Raw genomic sequence first — 19,416 nt, 5'->3', positions numbered from 1 at the left:
GGGGTGAAGGGAGGAAGGGTGCGGGAGGTTCCTTTTTCTTCACAGAGGTCATAAAAGTAAGACTAACGGATGTTGTCTGCAAGTGTGCAGAGATGACTGGGGCTACAGTGTGAGATGCAGGCCTACGCTTCCAGCTCCAGGCATTTAGAAAAACATAATCTTAAAAAAAAAAAAAAATTAACATCCATTTTCTCCAAGTCATTAACATGCTGCTCCAGGGTGACAACACTGAAAGCAAGATCAAGGTACCGCCACATTGTGATAAAAAGATTAAGAAACACAGGGAAAGCCCCCTTTTAAAAAGCAAATAACATTACATTTTTCTACTTCTTAAATAGATGCTTTAAAGTAAATTGTTTCTTATTTCCTGCTTTTCTGTAACAGGGAAGGAGGGAGAATGCCAGATCAAGACAGCTATAACAGTAGGCTCACTGTATGAGACAGAAGCAGGAACAGGTCAAGCACCAGCAGCCTTCACACACCTGCTCTTCCCTATATTTACCCATAGTTACACATTAATATGCAACGCATTTCAGAGCCACCAGTTCTCATCCAAACACACAGAAGAGAGGCATTAACTTCTAATTTGTACCTAAACAGAGAACACGGGCATACCTTCAACTTGGTCCAAGGCCATTAGCCTACAAGAGTCTTACAGAATTCCAACAAGCTCTCCACTGCCATATTTTTACTATTTTTCCCTGTACAGATCCACAAAGATGTAGGCTGGAGGAGTTCCTCCCCCCACCCTCCCTCATATTCTGAAATCTTGAGGTAAAGAAGCACAAAAATCTTCTTCTCCCTTGTTCAAGAGGTTTTAATAAGGACTCATTTTTAAACCTCTCACACTTTACAACATTTAAACGTACACCAAGCTCAGATAAAAAATAAAGCTTTCTTACAAAGTACATTTTTCCAGTGAATTGTTTTATGGTGGGTTTTTTTTTTTTTTGGTGCAGTAAAAATAGCTGCTACATAAATCCCTCCTGATCTCTGAAAAGGAGTCACAGTTATTCCAAAAATAGAATTCATATCTTAATCATACAGGATAAACTGCAGGAAGAAGAGACAAGTCAACTGAAAAAATAAGGCTTGTATATAAATTTTTTTTTTTTTTTAAAAGGACATGCATAGAAGTTGAAAAACATATGCCATTTATAAAGGAAAAAGGTAATTTTATCCATATTAATATTTTCATTTTCAGTTAAAGAAGAAACCACAAATAGGCCCTTAATGGCCCAGAATCTAATATTAGTTTTCTTGTAAAAATGCCAAAATGCACAAAGAATTGCCAGCTTCAGTCTTAACAAAATACCGAGCCAGCTTCCCACCGCGCCCACCCCCCCAATGTCATGTCATCGGCATACCATATGCATGCATACTGAGTACTGAAGTTGTCTCTGAGGCCAATTAAATATTTGCAGAAGGTTGTATATCCTAGACAAACATGAAATAGCCATTCGATAGGTTTACATTCATCCTATTTCAAAAAAAAAACCCACGCATACAATTAGTTTAATTTACACTATACAGTATCTGTTAAATAGGAACATTACAGAGTTTCAAAAAGAATCACAGAATATATACAAAACTGAATATTGAAATGGTATGATTTTCCTTCCTTCCTTATGAGGGTTTTTTCCTTTTTAAAAGAGTTGCTACATCTGGTTTTGGATGTACCTACGCAGCACATTTCTGGAGTAATAATAATAAAAAAAAACATGCTTGAGAACAAAACATTAATATCAATTCTCCCTACTGCTCTTTTAAAATAAATTAGTTTTCCTTAAATAAATCGCATGATAGAAGATGGAAGCAAGGATGATGGCATGTTAAAAAAAGAATCTGAGCAATTGTTCTGCTCCATCACCGGTTTCCTCATCCAGCCTTTGGTTTTAAAGCCAACCCATCATTACATGGCAGTGTAAGTAGCCAAAACATTTTATATGGCAAGAATAGGTGGTCAAAATGCTTAACCCTAAAGCATTTTTGTGTCATCGTGACTGAGCTGTGATCTCTATCGACTTCCATGCTGCTCAAGTGCCTGACACAGCAACATCTGAAGCCACTGATGAAATAAGGCCACTTCCTTCCAACTTCCCCTGGTTACAAAATCAGTCAAGGTCCTTATTTCATCACAGTTGCACCCATCCGAACAGCCAGAAGAACCGACTGCAGACGGCTCCTGGTCACAGTCCCAACAAGCACTCCCCTCTGGTGCAGCACCGGGTGGTCAAGCTCAGTCCTCGGTGTCGGGCTGCACCCCCAGCATGGCGTGCAGCTCCTCCGCTGTGTACCCCAGCAAGTTCTGCAGGTCGCACACAAAGCGATAAACGTAGCGCTTCCCCGAGGTCTTGTGGATGATGTTCTTGTCATAATAGTAGCGCAGCCCTCGGCTGAGTTTCTCATAGTTCATTTTTGGCTTGTTTTTCCTCCTTCCCCACCTCCGTGCCACCTGCCAGTCCAAGAAGAAAGCAAGTGTGAAGGGTTTGTTCAAGCCACACTTTTCTGGTCAGCAGCTGATAAAAGCAATTATTAAAACTCCTTTTGATCAAAGCAGTTTATTTGTTTGGGTGTCCCATACTTGGATAACACAGGAGTTGGTGGCTCAAACCCCAAGTATCAGCTGCGGCTCGTTGACAGCAAGCAGGACAAAGTGGTGATAGCAAACGGCAGCAAGAACACCTCCTTGCAGAGGATGGGCCCAAATGTCTTTAAGAGGATCAAGCTTAAGTGAAATAGTCACCTCTCTCAAACAGGACACAGTTAAAGAGTTAATTTGCTATTGAGCAGCATGGGACAGCTTTTTAAAATGGAAGTTAGAATTGTAAAAAGTTCCTTGGAGTTGATGATTCCCCTTCCCTACTTTAAATAGAAGACTAATTCAGTGGACTTTAAATCACGTCTCTTAGTACAATAACTTTCCTACTGGTAGCAGCAATCAGGAAATGAAAGTAGAGTCTCCTCACTTTTTATGACTAAAGCCAAAAGCTCCCAACAAGCTTAAAAAGCAGCACTACCATAGTTGCTGTTTACTAGAAGAGCTGTAACACCTTGAATGCCGTTTCCCAGGGAATATGTGCCATCCCAGACGTTGCTGATTCAACTGTATTCAGTAAGCTAGCCTACAGTATTGCTTAGCCTGTCAAAACATCTAACTTTGTATGCTTTAAGTTTCAAGCTATGCAATGTGTTCTCGCTACTAGAAGCAAATGCTGATATCGCAGGGGGAGGGGGAGCATCCCACAGCAGTCCTGACCACACAGTAAAGTATTTGCAGATGAAGAGATTTCAGCAAGTGTATGATCTCACAAATGCTTTATAGTCAAGATGAGGCCCACAGATAGCAGATGAGACCCTAAATCTTTTTGTACATTGCAATTAAACACATACCTCATCTGGGTCAGCAAGTTTAAATTCCCATCCGTCTCCAGTCCAACTAATAAATGACTGGCAGGACTTGTCAGTCAGTAACTCCAGCAGGAATTGCCATAGCTGTATAGGTCCACTGCCTGTTAAGAGAGCAGGGGTGGGGAAGAAGCCATAATTAATACTCCTGCAAATTCACATCACAATCAATATATGCAGCCACTTCAGATCACAGGGTAAATCTGGTCATTAGTCTGATTTTTTTTGTTTTTAAATAGAAGAAAAAAGCTTTATTGTAAGATTTTTCCTCTACAAGTCTGCTCATAGATATGTTAAAATTAAAGTTTTTCATGCAAACATTGAATCTGATACAAGCTATGTCTTCCATTGTTTGCATACAGATTCCTCATCCCTCCCTTCCACCTCCCTTGGCTTGGCAGACTTTGTAGAAGAAAATCTGATTTCAGCAAGGACTATAGGAACAAGGTTCTAATAGGCAAGCCAACGTCTGTAGGAACTCAGAATGAGGGAAAGCTTCGTCCAAGCTTTCCTCTTTTCAAAAAAGAATCGAAGTGCATTTGATTTTTAACAGCATTCTGATGTTTTCTTGCTTTAGACAGATAGTCCCATAAGACTTCCCTTATGTACATTTAAAATTGAAAATCTTCAAGAGAAATGGTCTTTGACCACACTATAAGACATACTTTACAACTACACAAGTCTATCAGCACAGATATGCATTTACAGAAAATATTTTTGTCACGAGTAGTGATCATTTTGCTTCACTACTTACCAGTAAAGCCAGCTAGAATCGCTGCTGGTATAACTGGTTTCCCTTGCTCTACAGGATCGCTTCTATCTTGAATATAGTCTTTAAAAGACATCGTAGGTTTGCTCATACACAAGGACTGGCTACAGTCATCTTCAAAACTCTCATAGGATGGCACGCGCTGTAAATCCACTAGTGATGACTGGCTGTTCCAGGACTGCAGCATTGAATCTGAGCTTTCGTAGCTTTCTGCACCACTTTCACTAGATTCATGTTCTCTAAGTTTACCTTCATAAGAAAAAAAAAAGAAAGAGGAAAATGTGTTTTTCTTCTCTTTTCTAGCTTGTATATATAAACTATGCAAGGGAGGAAAAGACAAAGAATATGGCCTTGGATCCATTATTGTCATACAGACAGTAACTCACCAGAATTATCTATCAGCAAGTTCAGATTACTTCTTGTGAAATCCTGATTTACTGCACAGTAGTTCACACTAACTGCATCTACTTGGGTTTTAGGGAACAATGAAAACTCTTGTTCTGGATTAAGGAGATTTGGTCCTGTTGAACTCTGGCAGATGTCACTCAGGAGACTGGGTTTGGGATAGCTGAGGGCTTTAGGGTACCCAGGCATCTGCATACCATAGGGGGTCTGATCCACATTAACAGCTGAAAGAAACAAAATATATATGAAAAAATGAATTAAGTGGTTTCCTCCTTGAACAGACTAATACACCTCAAGAACCCCACTACAGTTGTGCCACTAAGAAGTAGTTTTCCTCTTTAGAAATTTGACAGAAGAGTATTAGATGCTATGTACTTCCTAGAAAGGCTACTGACATCAATGATGAGACCCCCATTTACTGGGCTCGAAATCAGATTCTGTTAATCTCCATCTGTATCTTCACACCACAAATACGTACAGTGTTTGTTCTTGAAAGAAACTGTAGGGCTGCAGAAAAAGCTGGAGAAGCTTAAGTGGTTTTGAGGCAGGCCCTCAACATTAAGTGATACAATAAGGCTGATCTAGAGATCAAACAGTGGTTCAGTAAAATATGGCACCAAACGCACAATCTGAAAGACCTAGCACTCAGTCTCTATGGTTATGCCATACACTGTCAAAAGTTCTATTACGCTTCCACAGCCCTCAGAAAAGCTAAACATAGCTTCTGCTGCTGCTTTTTGGCTGTTTGCTAGAGGTGGGAGCGGTCACTCTGCTCCACAGATGTAGGCTTTGGCATTCAAAGAGGAAATTTGTTGGCTTTTTTTTTTTCCTCCATACCCTTTAGTCTTCAAAAGATTTCTGGTATGAGTTAGATGACAAACAATACCAGGAAAAAGAACTGCAGCAATTGAAGTGTTCTCCTGATGCACAGTAACTATTCTGGTGCCTTTTTAAAACAAGGATCTGTGACATTCTTAGAATAAGCATACAATATCTGAAGTGTCAAATTTCTTATGGTACTTACTTAAGGAGTTATTATTGACCCAGTGAGGAACTGAGGTGAGATGAGAGCTCTCCACATATTGATCCTGTGTTTTTTCTTGGCTGTCTGAGAGGAGGAGAAAAAAGAAAACTTGGTTTTACAGTTTTAAAGATCTGACATGTATAAGAAAGTATTCTGACTCAAGTATTTTAGGGCCATCATTCACATAAGCTTTACTAATGTACTGCATCAAACTCTTTCAGAGGAAAACAAAAAAAATATATCCCCAAAATGCCCCCAAAACCTCACAAAAACAAATGCCAGAAGAAACCCCATAACTTCCAGCATGCTTAAAAACCTTCATATTAACGGTATTTTAATATAAAACATCAAAACAACAGTAATTTAAAGGTCCAGATCTTAACATTTGCAACTACAGAGCATTATGCTCCAAAAGCAAGGGAGCATGTAGGTGAACAATGATGATGTTGCTAAAACTCTACATGCAGCAAGCTTGGACGCCTTCTAAGGCATCCTTTACATCTTTACACTCATTCATTGAATAACCGCAGAACACTATATAAAAAGAATAAAACCAAATACCTGTAACGATGTCAATACGTTTTGCCCAACTTTCAGTTGACTACGTGTATTTTTAATAAATGAGTATTACAGTAGCCTTAACTTAATTTAATTTGTTTCAATTATCATTGCAAATAAAACATGAATGGGAGAGGCACTTTGCCTGAACACAGAATGACTTCAGCAGGTATCTGGGTTAGGGGGTATCTGCATTTGCACTTTCCTTACGAAAGATACAGTACTACTTTTGATAATGCTTTTATTAACCAAGCTTTACATTTCATCTTGACTTTTGATACGTAACAAAAATCCTTCACAGTGAAATTAGCGTTTGAAAGAGTCCTATTTCTGTTTTTGCCAGAAAAGCCTAAGAACAAAAGCTTTTTCTGGCTCCATAGATACCTTTTATCATCTGCTCCAGGTGTTCCCACAGAATGTCACCCACATAGTCAGGCGCAAGTTCCAGGAAACGCTCCTTGCCCAGGTTGCAGAGATCTTGGCCACTCATAAGAAACTGATGGATGTTCACATTTGCCAGGCTAAATTCATTGGTAGCCCAGGAAAGCCACTGGCAAACTTGCTGTTCAGTCCACAACCAGGGATCTGAAAGACAGAAAGCATCCAGCATTTAGCATAGGAGAAATCCTAACGTTTGTCAGCTCCTGAAATAATCTTCATTAGAAGGCAGTGAATGAAAGAAACTTTTAACCCAATTACTTCTGAAGCTTAAGCTTCAGAATGAATGTATTCTTAAACTTAAAGCAGTTTTCTATTTTCTTTCTGCATTCACTTTAACCAGAGATGTCCTCAGCGTCGTTGACTCTCTTATGCTGCCAAAGTATGAGCTGTCCATGCACCCATTTTTAATACCAGCAAGTTTACTCTTTCCAAGTCAAGCTGTGCCAGATTCACATAGGATCCATTCTTGTATTCCCTACTGACATCATTCTTTCTCTTTTGAAAGAACCGCTATTCAGTGTCCTCCTTAGCATCAAAAAAAGAGCTTATAAATAGAAAACACTTACTATTTGGTATACCCAGCCGACACTGTTCCTTTGTGAAACCACTGAAAGTATCTTTCAGGGCCTGACTCATCACAGCCTTACTGCACGGGGTTAACAGAGGCAATTCACAGTTGTTGGACTCTACAAGAAAGAATAGGGGAGGAGGGGAAAAGGAGATGCATTAGCTTTTAGGCCAGTCAAAGAAGTGACAGGTTTCTGCTACACTATTTGAAGAATAAGAAAAGGCTGCTGGAAACTAGGTATTTTAAAACAAAAAAGGTAGATCCATTTTCAAATTACCTAGTCTGTCTTTAATATATTTTAAACACTGAAATCTTTGTAGTGCTGGGTTGATAAAATTGCGTCATGCTAAATTAAATCTTTGCTGCTGTCCATCACATAAATCCTTACCAATTCTTCATAGTTGCACAACATGTCTTTGTTGTAGGGAACTTTTACTATAATTTTTTTTTTTAAGCAAATATGAGACTGCTTATTCCTATTTTCTCATCTATAATTTGACCTCAGACTTCTTTATTATAAATCCAGACAGTCTTTATTTAGACTGAGAACTATGTAACTGATAATAGGGTTATGAAGGACTGGCTTGCACTACTCAACAGTGCGGTCCAGTGGACTGTTTCCAACCTTCCCATGCATCCCTCAAATCACCTCAACCAAACAACTGTGCTTGGTCACAAGCTGTTGTTTAGCGCCTAAAATAATACAGTGAAATCCAAAGACAGCATCATCCATAAATTACTAATCCACATAATTGATTTGTAGGTTTGTAAATGGATTTCATTTTACGGACAAATTTGGTTTACTCTCCATCTGATTGGAGAATTCTCACAGGAAGGTGCCTCAGATTACTCTGAAAGAAGTCATAAGATAATGGAAAAAAAAAAAATCAACCAGACTGCTTAAATGTTTCAGATTAAGAAAGCTTTCATTGATAATTTGTTTTCAGTGATGTTCTGTTTGACACTGCTAAGCTAGGGGTAATTTAAGGACACTTTAACCACTTCACTACTGCACCCCTGAATACTTAGGAGCCTCTGAAAACTAGCATGCAGGTAGCACTTGAAGATTCTGCTATGTGAGAAGCACATAACGGTGTCAAGGTACGTGAAGGTGATCAGACTTCAAGTCAGTTCACGAAGGTGTGTGGCTCTTCTTGTTTCCCTAGGTCCTGACTAGGTACAGGCTCCACTTGATCCAGCAAGCGGAGCTCAGTGCTGGCAGTGGATTTTGCTTCTGTTCGTACCACACCCATCCTCAATATCAGTTAAGACTTGCTCTGCTGATCAGAGCAGGTGACTGATTAGAATCACAGTAGAACAAAGGACTGGTAGTTTTCAGAAGGTTTTAGGGCAATTTTTTTTCCTTTTTTTTTTTTTAAATCCCATTTCCAAGTAGGAGATAAAGGCAGCATTGGGTAGAATAATGACTTTTGTGAGGGGAGAGGGGAGTTAGAAAAAGCTAGTCAGGGAGTTTCAGGGAGTTTAGGCAGGGATTTACACTTAACTGTTGGTAGGTACTGTCCTACACACACACACGATACATAAACATCCTCCATTTTTTAAGGTAAGGAGGAAAACAAACTCCTTGGGAGAAAAGAAGAAGTGGGAAAGGGAACAAGGATTTTTGTGTTCTGGGATTTAATGCTAGAGGGTCAAAAGAGGAGCTTGCTGAATACTTGCAATGTCTCAACTATAATTAAATTGCAAGTTTCAACACATATAACTCATTTTTGTTTAAATTTAAATATTTTAAACTGCCTTGAATTAGATCTACTTTAGTAACAGCTAAGGCTTCTTCTGTGAACTGTCAATCTATCTTAGGCTACTCAGTCCCAGTTCCCATTCTTTTTCAGAGCAGATAACAGCAACTTTCAACAGAGCAACTCACACGGTTGAAATGAAATATGCACACAAAAGTCCATATAACAAAATACTTTTTTTTTTTTGGGGGGGGGGGGGGGGGGGGGATTATCTGTCACTTCAACCCCATAGATTCCTCTCTGAGCTATGGATTGGACCAAGGAACAGAGTTAAAAGTTACCGTAAGAAGTAGAATCAAATCCCGTCGGCACTTCCTGGAGCGTTTGATCTTCATTTAGCGATAAAAAATAGCCAGCAAACAGGGAGTTGGAGCTATCAAAGGTGTCAAACGCTGGTTGCCGCTGCAAAGCAACAGAAAAACAAAAACCTCAATGTTAGAATTTTTCTAGAGCACTGCCAATAGTGCTGCTAGGAAACCAAACCCAACCACTTCCTAGACTTTGAGATGATGCACAACCACTACCTCAAATGAACTAACTCGTACTTTCGAAATATATTAACACAATTGTGACATAGTTGTTTTGTATTCATGTGCAAGAAGCCAACGCTCACAGCACAGTACTAACTGCATGGCATGTTCTGCAAGTCAGGTAAAGCCAAGGAAGGGTAGTCTAAGCTTTCCTGTGATTGATACTTTGAACAATACAGAATGCGTATCTATCTCTCTATACACACACACACACGTATATTCCCAGATATACTTCGAAGAAATCTTAGCATTTCCTTAACCTACGAAATTTGCTAACCACTTGAGATTTTGATGGCAGAGGGAGGATATGTGCTGGAGAAGCAATTGGTAGTGCACAACCTACAGTAGGTGTATGCAATTTTTAGGAAAAAAAAACAAAAAAACAGATAAAAACGTGGCCTGAACCACATCACTTCAAGCGATATAGCCAGCTTTACAGGACTTCTACACTTGTCAGTTACATGATTTGCCAGCCACTACATTTTGGAATCTTCAAGCATTTGGTGAAATACTGCTAGTTAAATTATAAAGAAAGGGATAAACAAGAGCAAAATAAAAATAGCCCAGACAAAAATAAATTCTACTGATATATAGCAGCCTTACAGATACTGATACATTTTAAGAACTTAATTTCTTGCATACTTGACTTGTGTATGCTAGGAATACAGAGTATGACCACAAGATCTCTCCAGCCACATAATGGGAACAGAGGGAAATGCAAAAAAGGAGAAAGTAACCATAAAAATAACCAATGCAGCTTGCCCTTAGTCACAAGGAAACACCATCTGTCATATCCAGAGGTAAGAAGAGATAAAAAGTTGCTCCTGAGATTTTAAAAGCATCTGAAGATAGAAAATTGTTCCGAAAAGCCATAGACACGCAGCAGCTCAGAGAGCTGGAGACTAAAGCATCTTGCAAACACTTGCTTCTTTCACACATGCAGTGGTATACCAGCTTACATCAAAGCAGAGGACATGAAGATTTTTCAAGGCTGTATTGAGGTGTGAGGCAAAAGCAACCGAAACCATGTTTCTGCAATTGCAAGGATATTTCCATGTATCCCCTAACTTTTCTTTTAGTGTCTCAATGAGGCTTTGAGAAAGAAGAAACAGAAGAAAAAGCTGTGGAAGAACACAGTATCATGCCTCTAAGGGTTAAGTGACTTCAGGAATCCCCACTGAGAGCCAGACGGTGGAGAAAAGTTCCGTACAGTCAGTCCAGGTGCCCACCACAGGTAGTGGAAAGAGTCAAAGCCAACCCATGGAAAAAAAGCTCACAACCACACAAAACAAGCTACTGGCATATTAGGCAATTCTTATTAAAGAATACTTGGTAGGCTATGAGATAAAAGCACTGACTCATCACTAGTACCTAGAAGAAAGGGCAAGTTCTTTCAACATAATCTGGAAACTCCTGCATTTTGTGTAAATAGCTGACCCTTATCCTGAGTCACTGGAAAAAATGCTGTGGCATGTGAGTGAGTAAAATCTATACTGCACTAGTTTCATATTTCAAAAAGGATTAATGTTTAAATAGGTTCTTGTTTTAATGGTAACCAAAGAGAAGAAAAAAAAACCAACAAAGCAATGTAGAAAAACTCTGCTTGCCCTATCAGTCATGCAACCACTTTAGATGGCCTTTCAACATGTTAAGAGTAATTACTGCAGAACAAAATAAAAAGAAATGAAAGCAGCTACAGAGTAGCAGAATATAGGTCTTGATTTTGACTTAATTACATCAAAACTGAATATCTGCTTAAAAATGACTACTGTGTGCTCCTGAATACAACTGTCAAGTTTGGGGATCTCTTTTGTAACCTACTGTTGCCTGGGCAGGAGAAAAAGTTACGAGAGGCCATAAAACATCAAGAGTCAGAAAACTAAAGTTTCACTAAATGATTCTTCAAAACACATACACTGCTCAAAGTTAATGAGAACTGAAAGTGCCTTCCTAATCCTTGCCTGGTTCACATTAAAAAATGCTGTGTTAAAAAAATGACGCTGGGATAAAAAGTAATTGGTGTGAATAAGAGGATGGAAGCACTTAAATGGAATCTTTACAGTTTGCTTCTGGATTCTCTTCAGCTTTTAAGTTCCTTTCAAAACAAGGTAACAGAAGCAGCTTATCTAGTGATAAAAATATACTGAGTAACTAGCCATGGTCTCTTACAGGGTGCTGTAATAGGTGAATAACCCTCTTTTTCATACAATACTCTTGAACAAATCAGACATAACCAATCACATCAGAACAGCACTTCACTATTCTCCTCAAAATAGACATAAAGGCCAACCATACTGCTAGCCTTGGGACCTTTATTTAGGAAAAAATTGATGAGATTAGAGGGGTTCAGAAGCTGCTTACTCATGAGAACTCACCTTGAGCATTCCTCTGTACATACTGGAGACAGGAGCTACTTGATCCATGTTTCTGATTGCAAATTCACTCATCTGAAAAACAAGAAGGGTCACATGAAATGTCTTGCTGCTGAGAAAGCAAAGATGTTAAGAAGCATCTTACTGCTTTAGCACAGACTGCAGAACAGCTCTGAGAGTGGTGCAGGCAAAGCTGTTTCTGTTCCCCCAACCCCCACCGCTCCCCCATGCTGTTCGCATCCCAATCATATACAACAAAATTCTCATCTTGCTTACACAGTTTTTCCTGGAAAACTTCTCCCAGGAATCAGGAGAGTTTTGTGAAATAAGTGTACAAGACGATGATTAACTTCTGGTACTCTAAGTGAGCGCTTTCAGTGCCTCATCCAAGTAAATGGTCTTGAAAGCCTTCAGACATCCTTTGTCCATCAAGTACCTATTGCTTGCAGTTATTTTCCACCTTTCACCCATTATTTTAACCATGAAGTGTTGTCTACCTTCACTTATTATGTTCATGCTTACACGCCACAATTCACTTTGGACTTTGCCTTTAAAGTACTGAAGAGAAGTGGCAGTGCTCACCAAGGCACCTTCATACTGGCATTCACCATGCTCACTCATTACCCCTGAAAGCCAGCTCCAAATATCAACAGCCTGCTTCCTTCACTAGATACAGCATCCCCGACACACGTTATTTTGCCTATTTTACGAGCACCAGAGTAGTATATTTAAACTTGAGCCTAGTAAAGACATGTAAGTCAAAAAGGGTTCATGCAATAAAATAGCCTTCTCAGAGCTGGGACCACCAACAGTACTTCCATGCTGCTCAAGTCAAAGCTATCAAGTTCCCTGTGCTACCAGGAGCAGGGTTGTGTGAGGGCTATATAATGTGATCTCTTATATATGATTCAGGGAACACAGTGATAAGATCCTTATCCTATGAGAGATCAAACAAAATGAATAAAGCAGATTTTACTGCCATTGTTCAAGGTTATCACGATGCTGTAATTCAGGTGTTGGTAAATGATACCTTATCAGGCTAGACTGTGGCAAGTTGTCTCAACAATTTCCCTTCTACTTTGTCACTGCATTGTGCTGAGTTGTTTTGTTCCGCAGAAACTGTTTGAAAACATGCACTTTTATTTAAAGTAACTGAGGGCATTATTATTCCCACAAAACTGTGATTACTAAATACAAGCAGTTTCTCTTAAGCCATTTCAATACACACAAAAATCAACATACAATCTTAAACTTGGAAAAAGATGGCAAATTGGAGCTTAATGAAAACACAACAAACAAACCAAAACCACAAAACAAGCAGAGCTGCTGAAATGACAACACATTCAACATCTGTCCATCTAGCAGAAGAAAAATACCCAACAGCCACAGATCCCTTTCATCCTCCTATATTTGCAATCACTTAGAAGTCAAGAGTGCTCAACCTGAAAGGCTCATTTCAACTTCACTGCTATTAGATGTATGTATGGGGCTTATCGCTAAAGCAACATAAATCAGCCCAATATAAAAGGAATAGTCCACTTATCCTTCGTTAATGTTACCCAAAAGTGCAATCCACGGAATGATGGGTTTTACCTCAAATAGCATGTGCTAATATTTGATCTAAATTACACATCTCATTGAGCACCAAAGAATTTCACACTACACAAGTCTCACTCAGCAAGCATCCTCATTTTTTTCATTAAATTCACCAGTTTAAACAACTGCTCATCCTTGCATTCAACTGGGCTTTTATTTTTAAAACAAACAAAAAACCTATGTATACGGAATTTTTAATGCCCTTTGTCTTGCCTTTTAAACCTGTTCAGGTACAGAGGAAAACTAGCTGCAAGCCTCAACAATCGGAAGGCATTCATGAGAACACTACACGCATTTTCAGTAATCCTAGATCCGATTCCCAGTGAGGGATAGGATTTCTGACATTTTTAGATGCTACCCAGGCCTCTGCAGGACTCCTGTTGGGGACTTTCCCATTGACTGGGTCTCCCTCTCTGGAGATATTCAAGACACATCTGGATGCTTTCCTGTGTGACCTGCTGTAGGGAACCTGCTTTAGCAGGGAGCCAGGCTAGATGATCTCCAGAGGTCCCTTCCAAGCCCGATGATTCTGTGATTATGAGGGCTAGGTTTCTATCCTTCCTGATTTTTCTGTCTGTTTCCTCAGAAGCACTCCGGGTGCTGAGACAAAAGGCCTCCAAGAAGCCCTTATTACCCGGCGTTGCTTATTAACCCGGCTCCTTCTATTTCTATGTCAGATTGCTTGTTCATTCTGTGGCCTTCCCATCAGGTTTCTCACGAGGTGTGCGGTGCTTTGCTCTACCAACAACAAGGAAGATCTGTTTCACTCCGGTTTTTTTCCTCTCACCACAGCCTCTCTCAGCTCCCACCAGCCCCAAACATCTGAGGAGACACCACAGCACTGAGAAGGCCGAGAGGGCAGCGCAGCTCTCCGAGATGCAGAGTGCTGCAGCTGGTTTTCTGCGGGACCGGTTGAGTTCAGAGAAGACACACGGGCACGGTGTGCCTGGGCCTCCCAGCTCCTCAGCAACGCTGATGACTGCTCCCTGCCAGCTGTAATTGGTTTATCCGGCAGGACACCTTCCTCGCCTCCCCCGCATAGCTGAGTGGGTGAACCAGAACAGGGTCAACAGGATCAGGCACTTATTAACTAATACTCCTGAATTCTGATCGACTTCTTTTCAGCAAGGACCAGCCGCGCGCCCACAGCCGGCACGCCACGATCCCACGGCAAGTCCTGAATCCCGACACACGGATTTCGTTCCCGATCGGGTCGGGCACAGCAGCTCCCGGGGTGCCGGTGACAGAGAGCCGCTTCGCCTCCCCACGCACGCTCTCTCCCATCTAAAAGTTGGGCGCGGCGGTGGCACACCCAGCCCTCGGGGTCCCTCCGCAGCCAGCCCGGAGCGCCCTCCGCCCATTAACCCCCTTCCCCCTCGCCGCCAGGTCCCCGCCGCCGCCCGGAGGTGGGATGGGACAGGACGGGGCGAGCACCCCGGCTCACCTGCTCCTCCGCTTCGCAGCGGCACCGCGCACGCACAGTCCCCAAGAAAACGTATAAAAGAAAGCGCCGCTGCCTCTCCCGGAGCCAAAATATCCTCGGTGTGGCTCAGCCGACCAACAACAACCGCGGCAAAGCCGGCTTGATCCCAACAGAGAGTCCCGGAGGAGGAGGAAGGGGGCGGGCAAGAGGCGGGCGCCTGCGTGGGCGCTGCCGGCCGAGTCGCTGGCCGCTTCGTATGGCCGTGCCGTGCCGTGCCGCGCTCTGCCGTGCTACGCCGTGCTGTGCCGCGCCGCCCGGCCTGCCGGGCGCTTTCAGCGGGCAGGGGCGGAGGTGGCGGCGGGACCGCCCCCCGGAGGCCGGCCGCTGCGTGCGGCCTGCCTCGGCGCCGGCCTAGGGCGATGGGGCGGGACTCGGTCGTGAAGGGGCCTTCCTCGGTCTGGCGCAGTTCCCCCACGGTCTGCGAACCCCCTGCTGATTGTGTGTCTGTGTGTCTGTCAACACAAGAGTGGGGTTCCCTTGTCACAGTGCTCCTCCGGGCAAAGGGAGAAGTGGTTGGTTTAACGCTGTGCGCAGAGTGGGGCCTGTAGGGTTCGCTGGGGAGCACGGGGAGAGGAAAGGCTGTTTGGGGTCGTTCGGAAAGGCAGCTTTTTTCCCCTGGCTATACAGGAGATCATAGTATCACAGTTGGGTTTGATTGGAAGGGACCTCACAGCCCACCTAGCCCCAACCCGCTGCTGTGGGCAGGGCTGCCCCCCCACCAGCTCAGGCTGCCTAGGGCCCCATCCAACCTGGCCTTGAGCGCCTCCAGGGATGGGGCACCACAGCTTCTCTGGGCAGCCTGTGCCAGTGCTTGGCAGATGTTTTCTATGCTTAATTAATACCTGTCCTCAGGAGGGCTAAGATTAGGAGAATCAACCCATGAAATCCCAAGTATCAGTATGACTAGTGTATTTCATAATACACTGGGACACTTATTACTTAAGAAACTCAGCAGTTCTGTCATGTTGCATATTCTGTAAATGTCTCGGGCACTTTTGGAGACAGGTAACACCCAAACACCACGGTTAGCCAAACAGCTCTTCAGACATCACGCAAGTTTGGTAGCCCTGGGAGGGTCCCATGGAGCCCTGTGCCACCAACATGCCAGGTGAGCTCCCTCTGAGGGAATGACAAGGTCTTGGCAAGCAAAGCCCATGGAACCGCAGCATCTTCTCACTTCCACCTTCCGCTTTTCCAGCTCTTCAGTAAGCACCAGGGACCTAAACTGCCTTTGAAAAGCTGTTCTTGGTGCTCACTGTTACATGTTGCTTTATTTAAACTAGCTGCCGTTTCAGATTATCATACCATTGCATCTTTTCTTGTAACAGGAGCCCAGTAACTGCTACTCACCTGATTTCCAAAGACCCTCTTCCAGGTGTTTCAGCTGTGGTTATATATACCAGTAAGAACCGGTAGTCTCTTTGGCTGGTGGAGGTGCAGCTGACAGGGCCACCTCCTACTATGCTCTCCATCTACTTCTGGCCGCAGCAAAGGTCAGACCATGCCACTTGGTTTTCTAGTACTTCTTCCAAACCCTTCAGCATACCTTTTTCTTTCTCTTTAGGACAGCGGTTGGTACTTCATTCCTTATGGCCAAATGTCACCAGGTGAATTGTGACAGCATGCGTTGAGATTGAAAGAAAAGTCTTGATTATGCCAGTGATGTTTCTCACTTTGGGAGAGTCCTTATCTAATAAGGCAACATCTGTTATAATCTCAAGGGAAAACATTAAAAACTTTGTGTCGGCTGGATAGCAATTTTAATTATAGCACTGACAAAAACAATTGTGCCACCCTTTATACAGGGGAAACATCTGTCAAAAAGATAAGATGAAAGGCTTGGTGTTACTTATTTCTAGCTAAATTGATGTTCTGGAGCCAGAGCAAAACGATTAACTTGGCTGTATTTTCCTCTACTCAAATTCTAATATTTAAAGTAATTCTTATTATATACAGGTATTTAATTTCATTACCACTTTGCATAAAGTCCACTGTTACTCCATTACAGGTCATGCACATTTAGTAGGCTAGAGTTGGGTTCCATCAGCGTGGGGAAGAGTAGGCTAGTGAAGAATCTTGTTTGCTGCTTTCCACTACTCAGTGGAGGTATTAGCAAAGAAGAAGCCAGACTCTTCTCAGAGGTGCACAGCTGCAGCTGAGAACATGCCAGTTGGATATAGAGAAATGAATGCTCCCGGAGGAAGGGAAGGCTGCATTCTTGAAGGTTTCTCTGGGCTGGGTTGGTCAAAACTCTGAGCAGCCTAGCTGAGCCCTGTGGGTAGCCATGCTTTGGGTAGATTTGGACAGAGATCTGCAGAGCTCCTTTCCAACCTGAATTATTCTCTATTGTTCTCTCTATAATCCCTCTGTACTACTCTTTTTCAAAATCTTTAATCTTTAAGCTAGAGAGTCAATGATAAAAAAAATAGTTTTTGTTTTGGCTTGAAATACTTTGACAGTGTGCCTGTGTTTCATTCTCTTTTAGGAAGCGTCCATCCTCCTCACAATCACGGTAGTCCTTATCTGTCCTTTTGTGTGCATGTTGACATGCTGTCAGTACTGACAACATGAGGAGTTCTGCATAACCTAATGCACAATTGTGGTGTCAACACCAGGCTGTAAACTTTGGAGGTGTTTTGTTGTGGACCTACTGATGCTTTCTGTTGATTTCAGGAGTGAGGGAGAACTCTCTCTGTACTCCAGGGCGAAGTGGCTAGAAAAATAGAAGGAAAGCAGAAGGATCAAGATGAAAAAAACCAAATTCTTGCGAAATCATTGTACTGGGATTCTGTTGTAGTCCAGATTAGACTTTTTTTTCAGTCCTTTTTGCTCATAAATTTCTTGTTATAAAGAGGACCCATGCTGCAAGTTGCTTGTTTCTGGTGGTTTTTTTTTTTTTCGTTTGCCTTTCTCTGCCATGATATCTCAGAATTAGGCCAAAGGATGGTCTCTCGTAGTGAATTAAAGAAACTTGTTAGCATTTTTTAAAACATTAAGGTGCATGACATCTTGTGCTGAACGCAATGGGCAGTTGTCCAAGGGTATGGTTTGTTCCTTGGAGCTGCTGCAGTGCTCGTTTGTGAGTTCATTGGAGGAGGAGCTGAGTGTCGGGGCATCCCAGGGAAGTGTTCTCACCAGTGCCAAAACAGAGTGGGAATAAGATCCTAAAAATGTAGAGGTTTAAATCACAAAAAGGGAATGAGAGGTGGCAGGTATGTGGCAGAGCTGCATTGCAGCCAGCGCTCCAGTGAAGGTATGACTTACTCCTCCAGAATTTCTCTTGCGACACTGTAGAGGACACTCAGGAGTGAAAACCCCATTGTGCTTTCAAAGTATGTGCCATGCACTCATCTGCATGTTGGCTCAGCTCCCCTGCCCGAGTGTGTTTGGCGCACGTGTGTGCCTTGTCCTCCTCCCGCCCAGCTGCGTGGGCTGAAGCATCTCCGGGTGCCCTGGAGTATGGGTGCCCAATATAGGGGTACATTTGGTGCCTGGCCACCCCATCCCACTGTAGTCAGTAAGGTGAACAACCCCCTCCCACTGAACTGAGGAGAGGGGGCTGCCTGTGTGTGCCTCTCCCTGAAACAATTACCGATGAAACGCCAGCGGGGAGCATCTGTAAGATCATAGCCTAAAGGGTCTCGGGAAGTGACGGCTTTGGAAAGCGGAGACCCGGTTATCTCAGTTTGAAAGGGTGACTTCAAACAACACACTGTTATGGTTGAAACAAAGGATGAAACTCCTTGGCTCTGTGATTCAAACAGAGCTTAACCAAAATATTTATACAGGGCTGGGGAAAGGGCAGTCTTTATATAGGTAGTGTATTCTTCACTTGATGAGGAAGAAGCTGGTAGAATAAAACACCACCAACCATCCCCACCAAAAAGCTCTCCCCACAGTGCCTGGCGAACACACTGTGACCAAGATCATTTCTGCGAAGGCATCTCCGTGAGTCATAAAGTGTAGCAAGTTATTCGTGTGTGTCATTATTCTTAGCACATGCAGACCAACACTAGTAATTACCGTGGAGAAAAAAATAAATACTATGTCAAAGTTCTGTCAGCATGTTTGAGCAGTAACAAAAATTGCTGCATTTCACCCATGTTGCATAAAATTGAAGGAAATTAATTAAACTGCCAGCTCCACAATGTATCTCCTGCTTCTGATTTCTTAATCGAGTGAAAATGTTACAAGCCTGCCTCATGTAATGTTGCCAGTGGACGCAGAGAGATTCCTAACACATGAACTGTATGATGATGGATCATATGACAGAAAAAAATAAACGTTTGCCCTTCATAGTAAAGCAGAAGATCAGTCACTGAACTAGCCAGTGCTTAAGAGATTGCTCATACCATTTTGTGTGTATTTAATTCATTTCATGCAATTTGAGGCATAAAATAAAGAGCACATGTTAATACTTTAAAGCCAAGTGTATTCAGAAACTGAAGAACTTAATAATTACTTTTGGATGACTGTACTCAAAAAAAATACGCTTTAACATC

The 19,416-nt window shown here is 42.2% G+C and overlaps 1 protein-coding gene across 1 annotated transcript; it reads right to left on the bottom strand.

Moving 5' to 3' along the window:
• ETS2 (ETS proto-oncogene 2, transcription factor) lies at positions 911-15,014 on the bottom strand. Its single transcript, XM_021405654.1, has 10 exons — positions 14,876-15,014; positions 11,839-11,910; positions 9,215-9,335; positions 7,172-7,291; positions 6,549-6,749; positions 5,607-5,690; positions 4,564-4,806; positions 4,163-4,426; positions 3,394-3,512; positions 911-2,455 (listed from the first exon to the last, which is right to left on the bottom strand). The coding sequence occupies exons 2-10, from the start codon at positions 11,908-11,910 to the stop codon at positions 2,240-2,242; spliced, it is 1,440 nt and encodes a 479-aa protein (XP_021261329.1). The 5' UTR covers positions 14,876-15,014; the 3' UTR covers positions 911-2,239.

Source organism: Numida meleagris, chromosome 1, assembly GCF_002078875.1.
Source record: "Numida meleagris isolate 19003 breed g44 Domestic line chromosome 1, NumMel1.0, whole genome shotgun sequence".
NCBI classification, from domain to species: domain Eukaryota; kingdom Metazoa; phylum Chordata; class Aves; order Galliformes; family Numididae; genus Numida; species Numida meleagris.
Note: the sequence above shows the minus strand (reverse complement) of the source record. Positions and strands in the feature narration are given on the sequence as shown.

Bases quoted from the DNA above. Each gene is read 5' to 3' on its own strand.
- ETS2 (XM_021405654.1), bottom strand. From the start codon at position 11,910: ATGAGTGAATTTGCAATCAGAAACATGGATCAAGTAGCTCCTGTCTCC. The intron at 6,750-7,171 runs GTAAGTGTTTTC...TCTGTCTTTCAG, and splicing joins TCGGCTGGGTATACCAAATA to ATCCCTGGTTGTGGACTGAA. The intron at 4,807-5,606 runs GTAAGTACCATA...TGTTTCTTTCAG, and splicing joins GGTCAATAATAACTCCTTAA to CTGTTAATGTGGATCAGACC.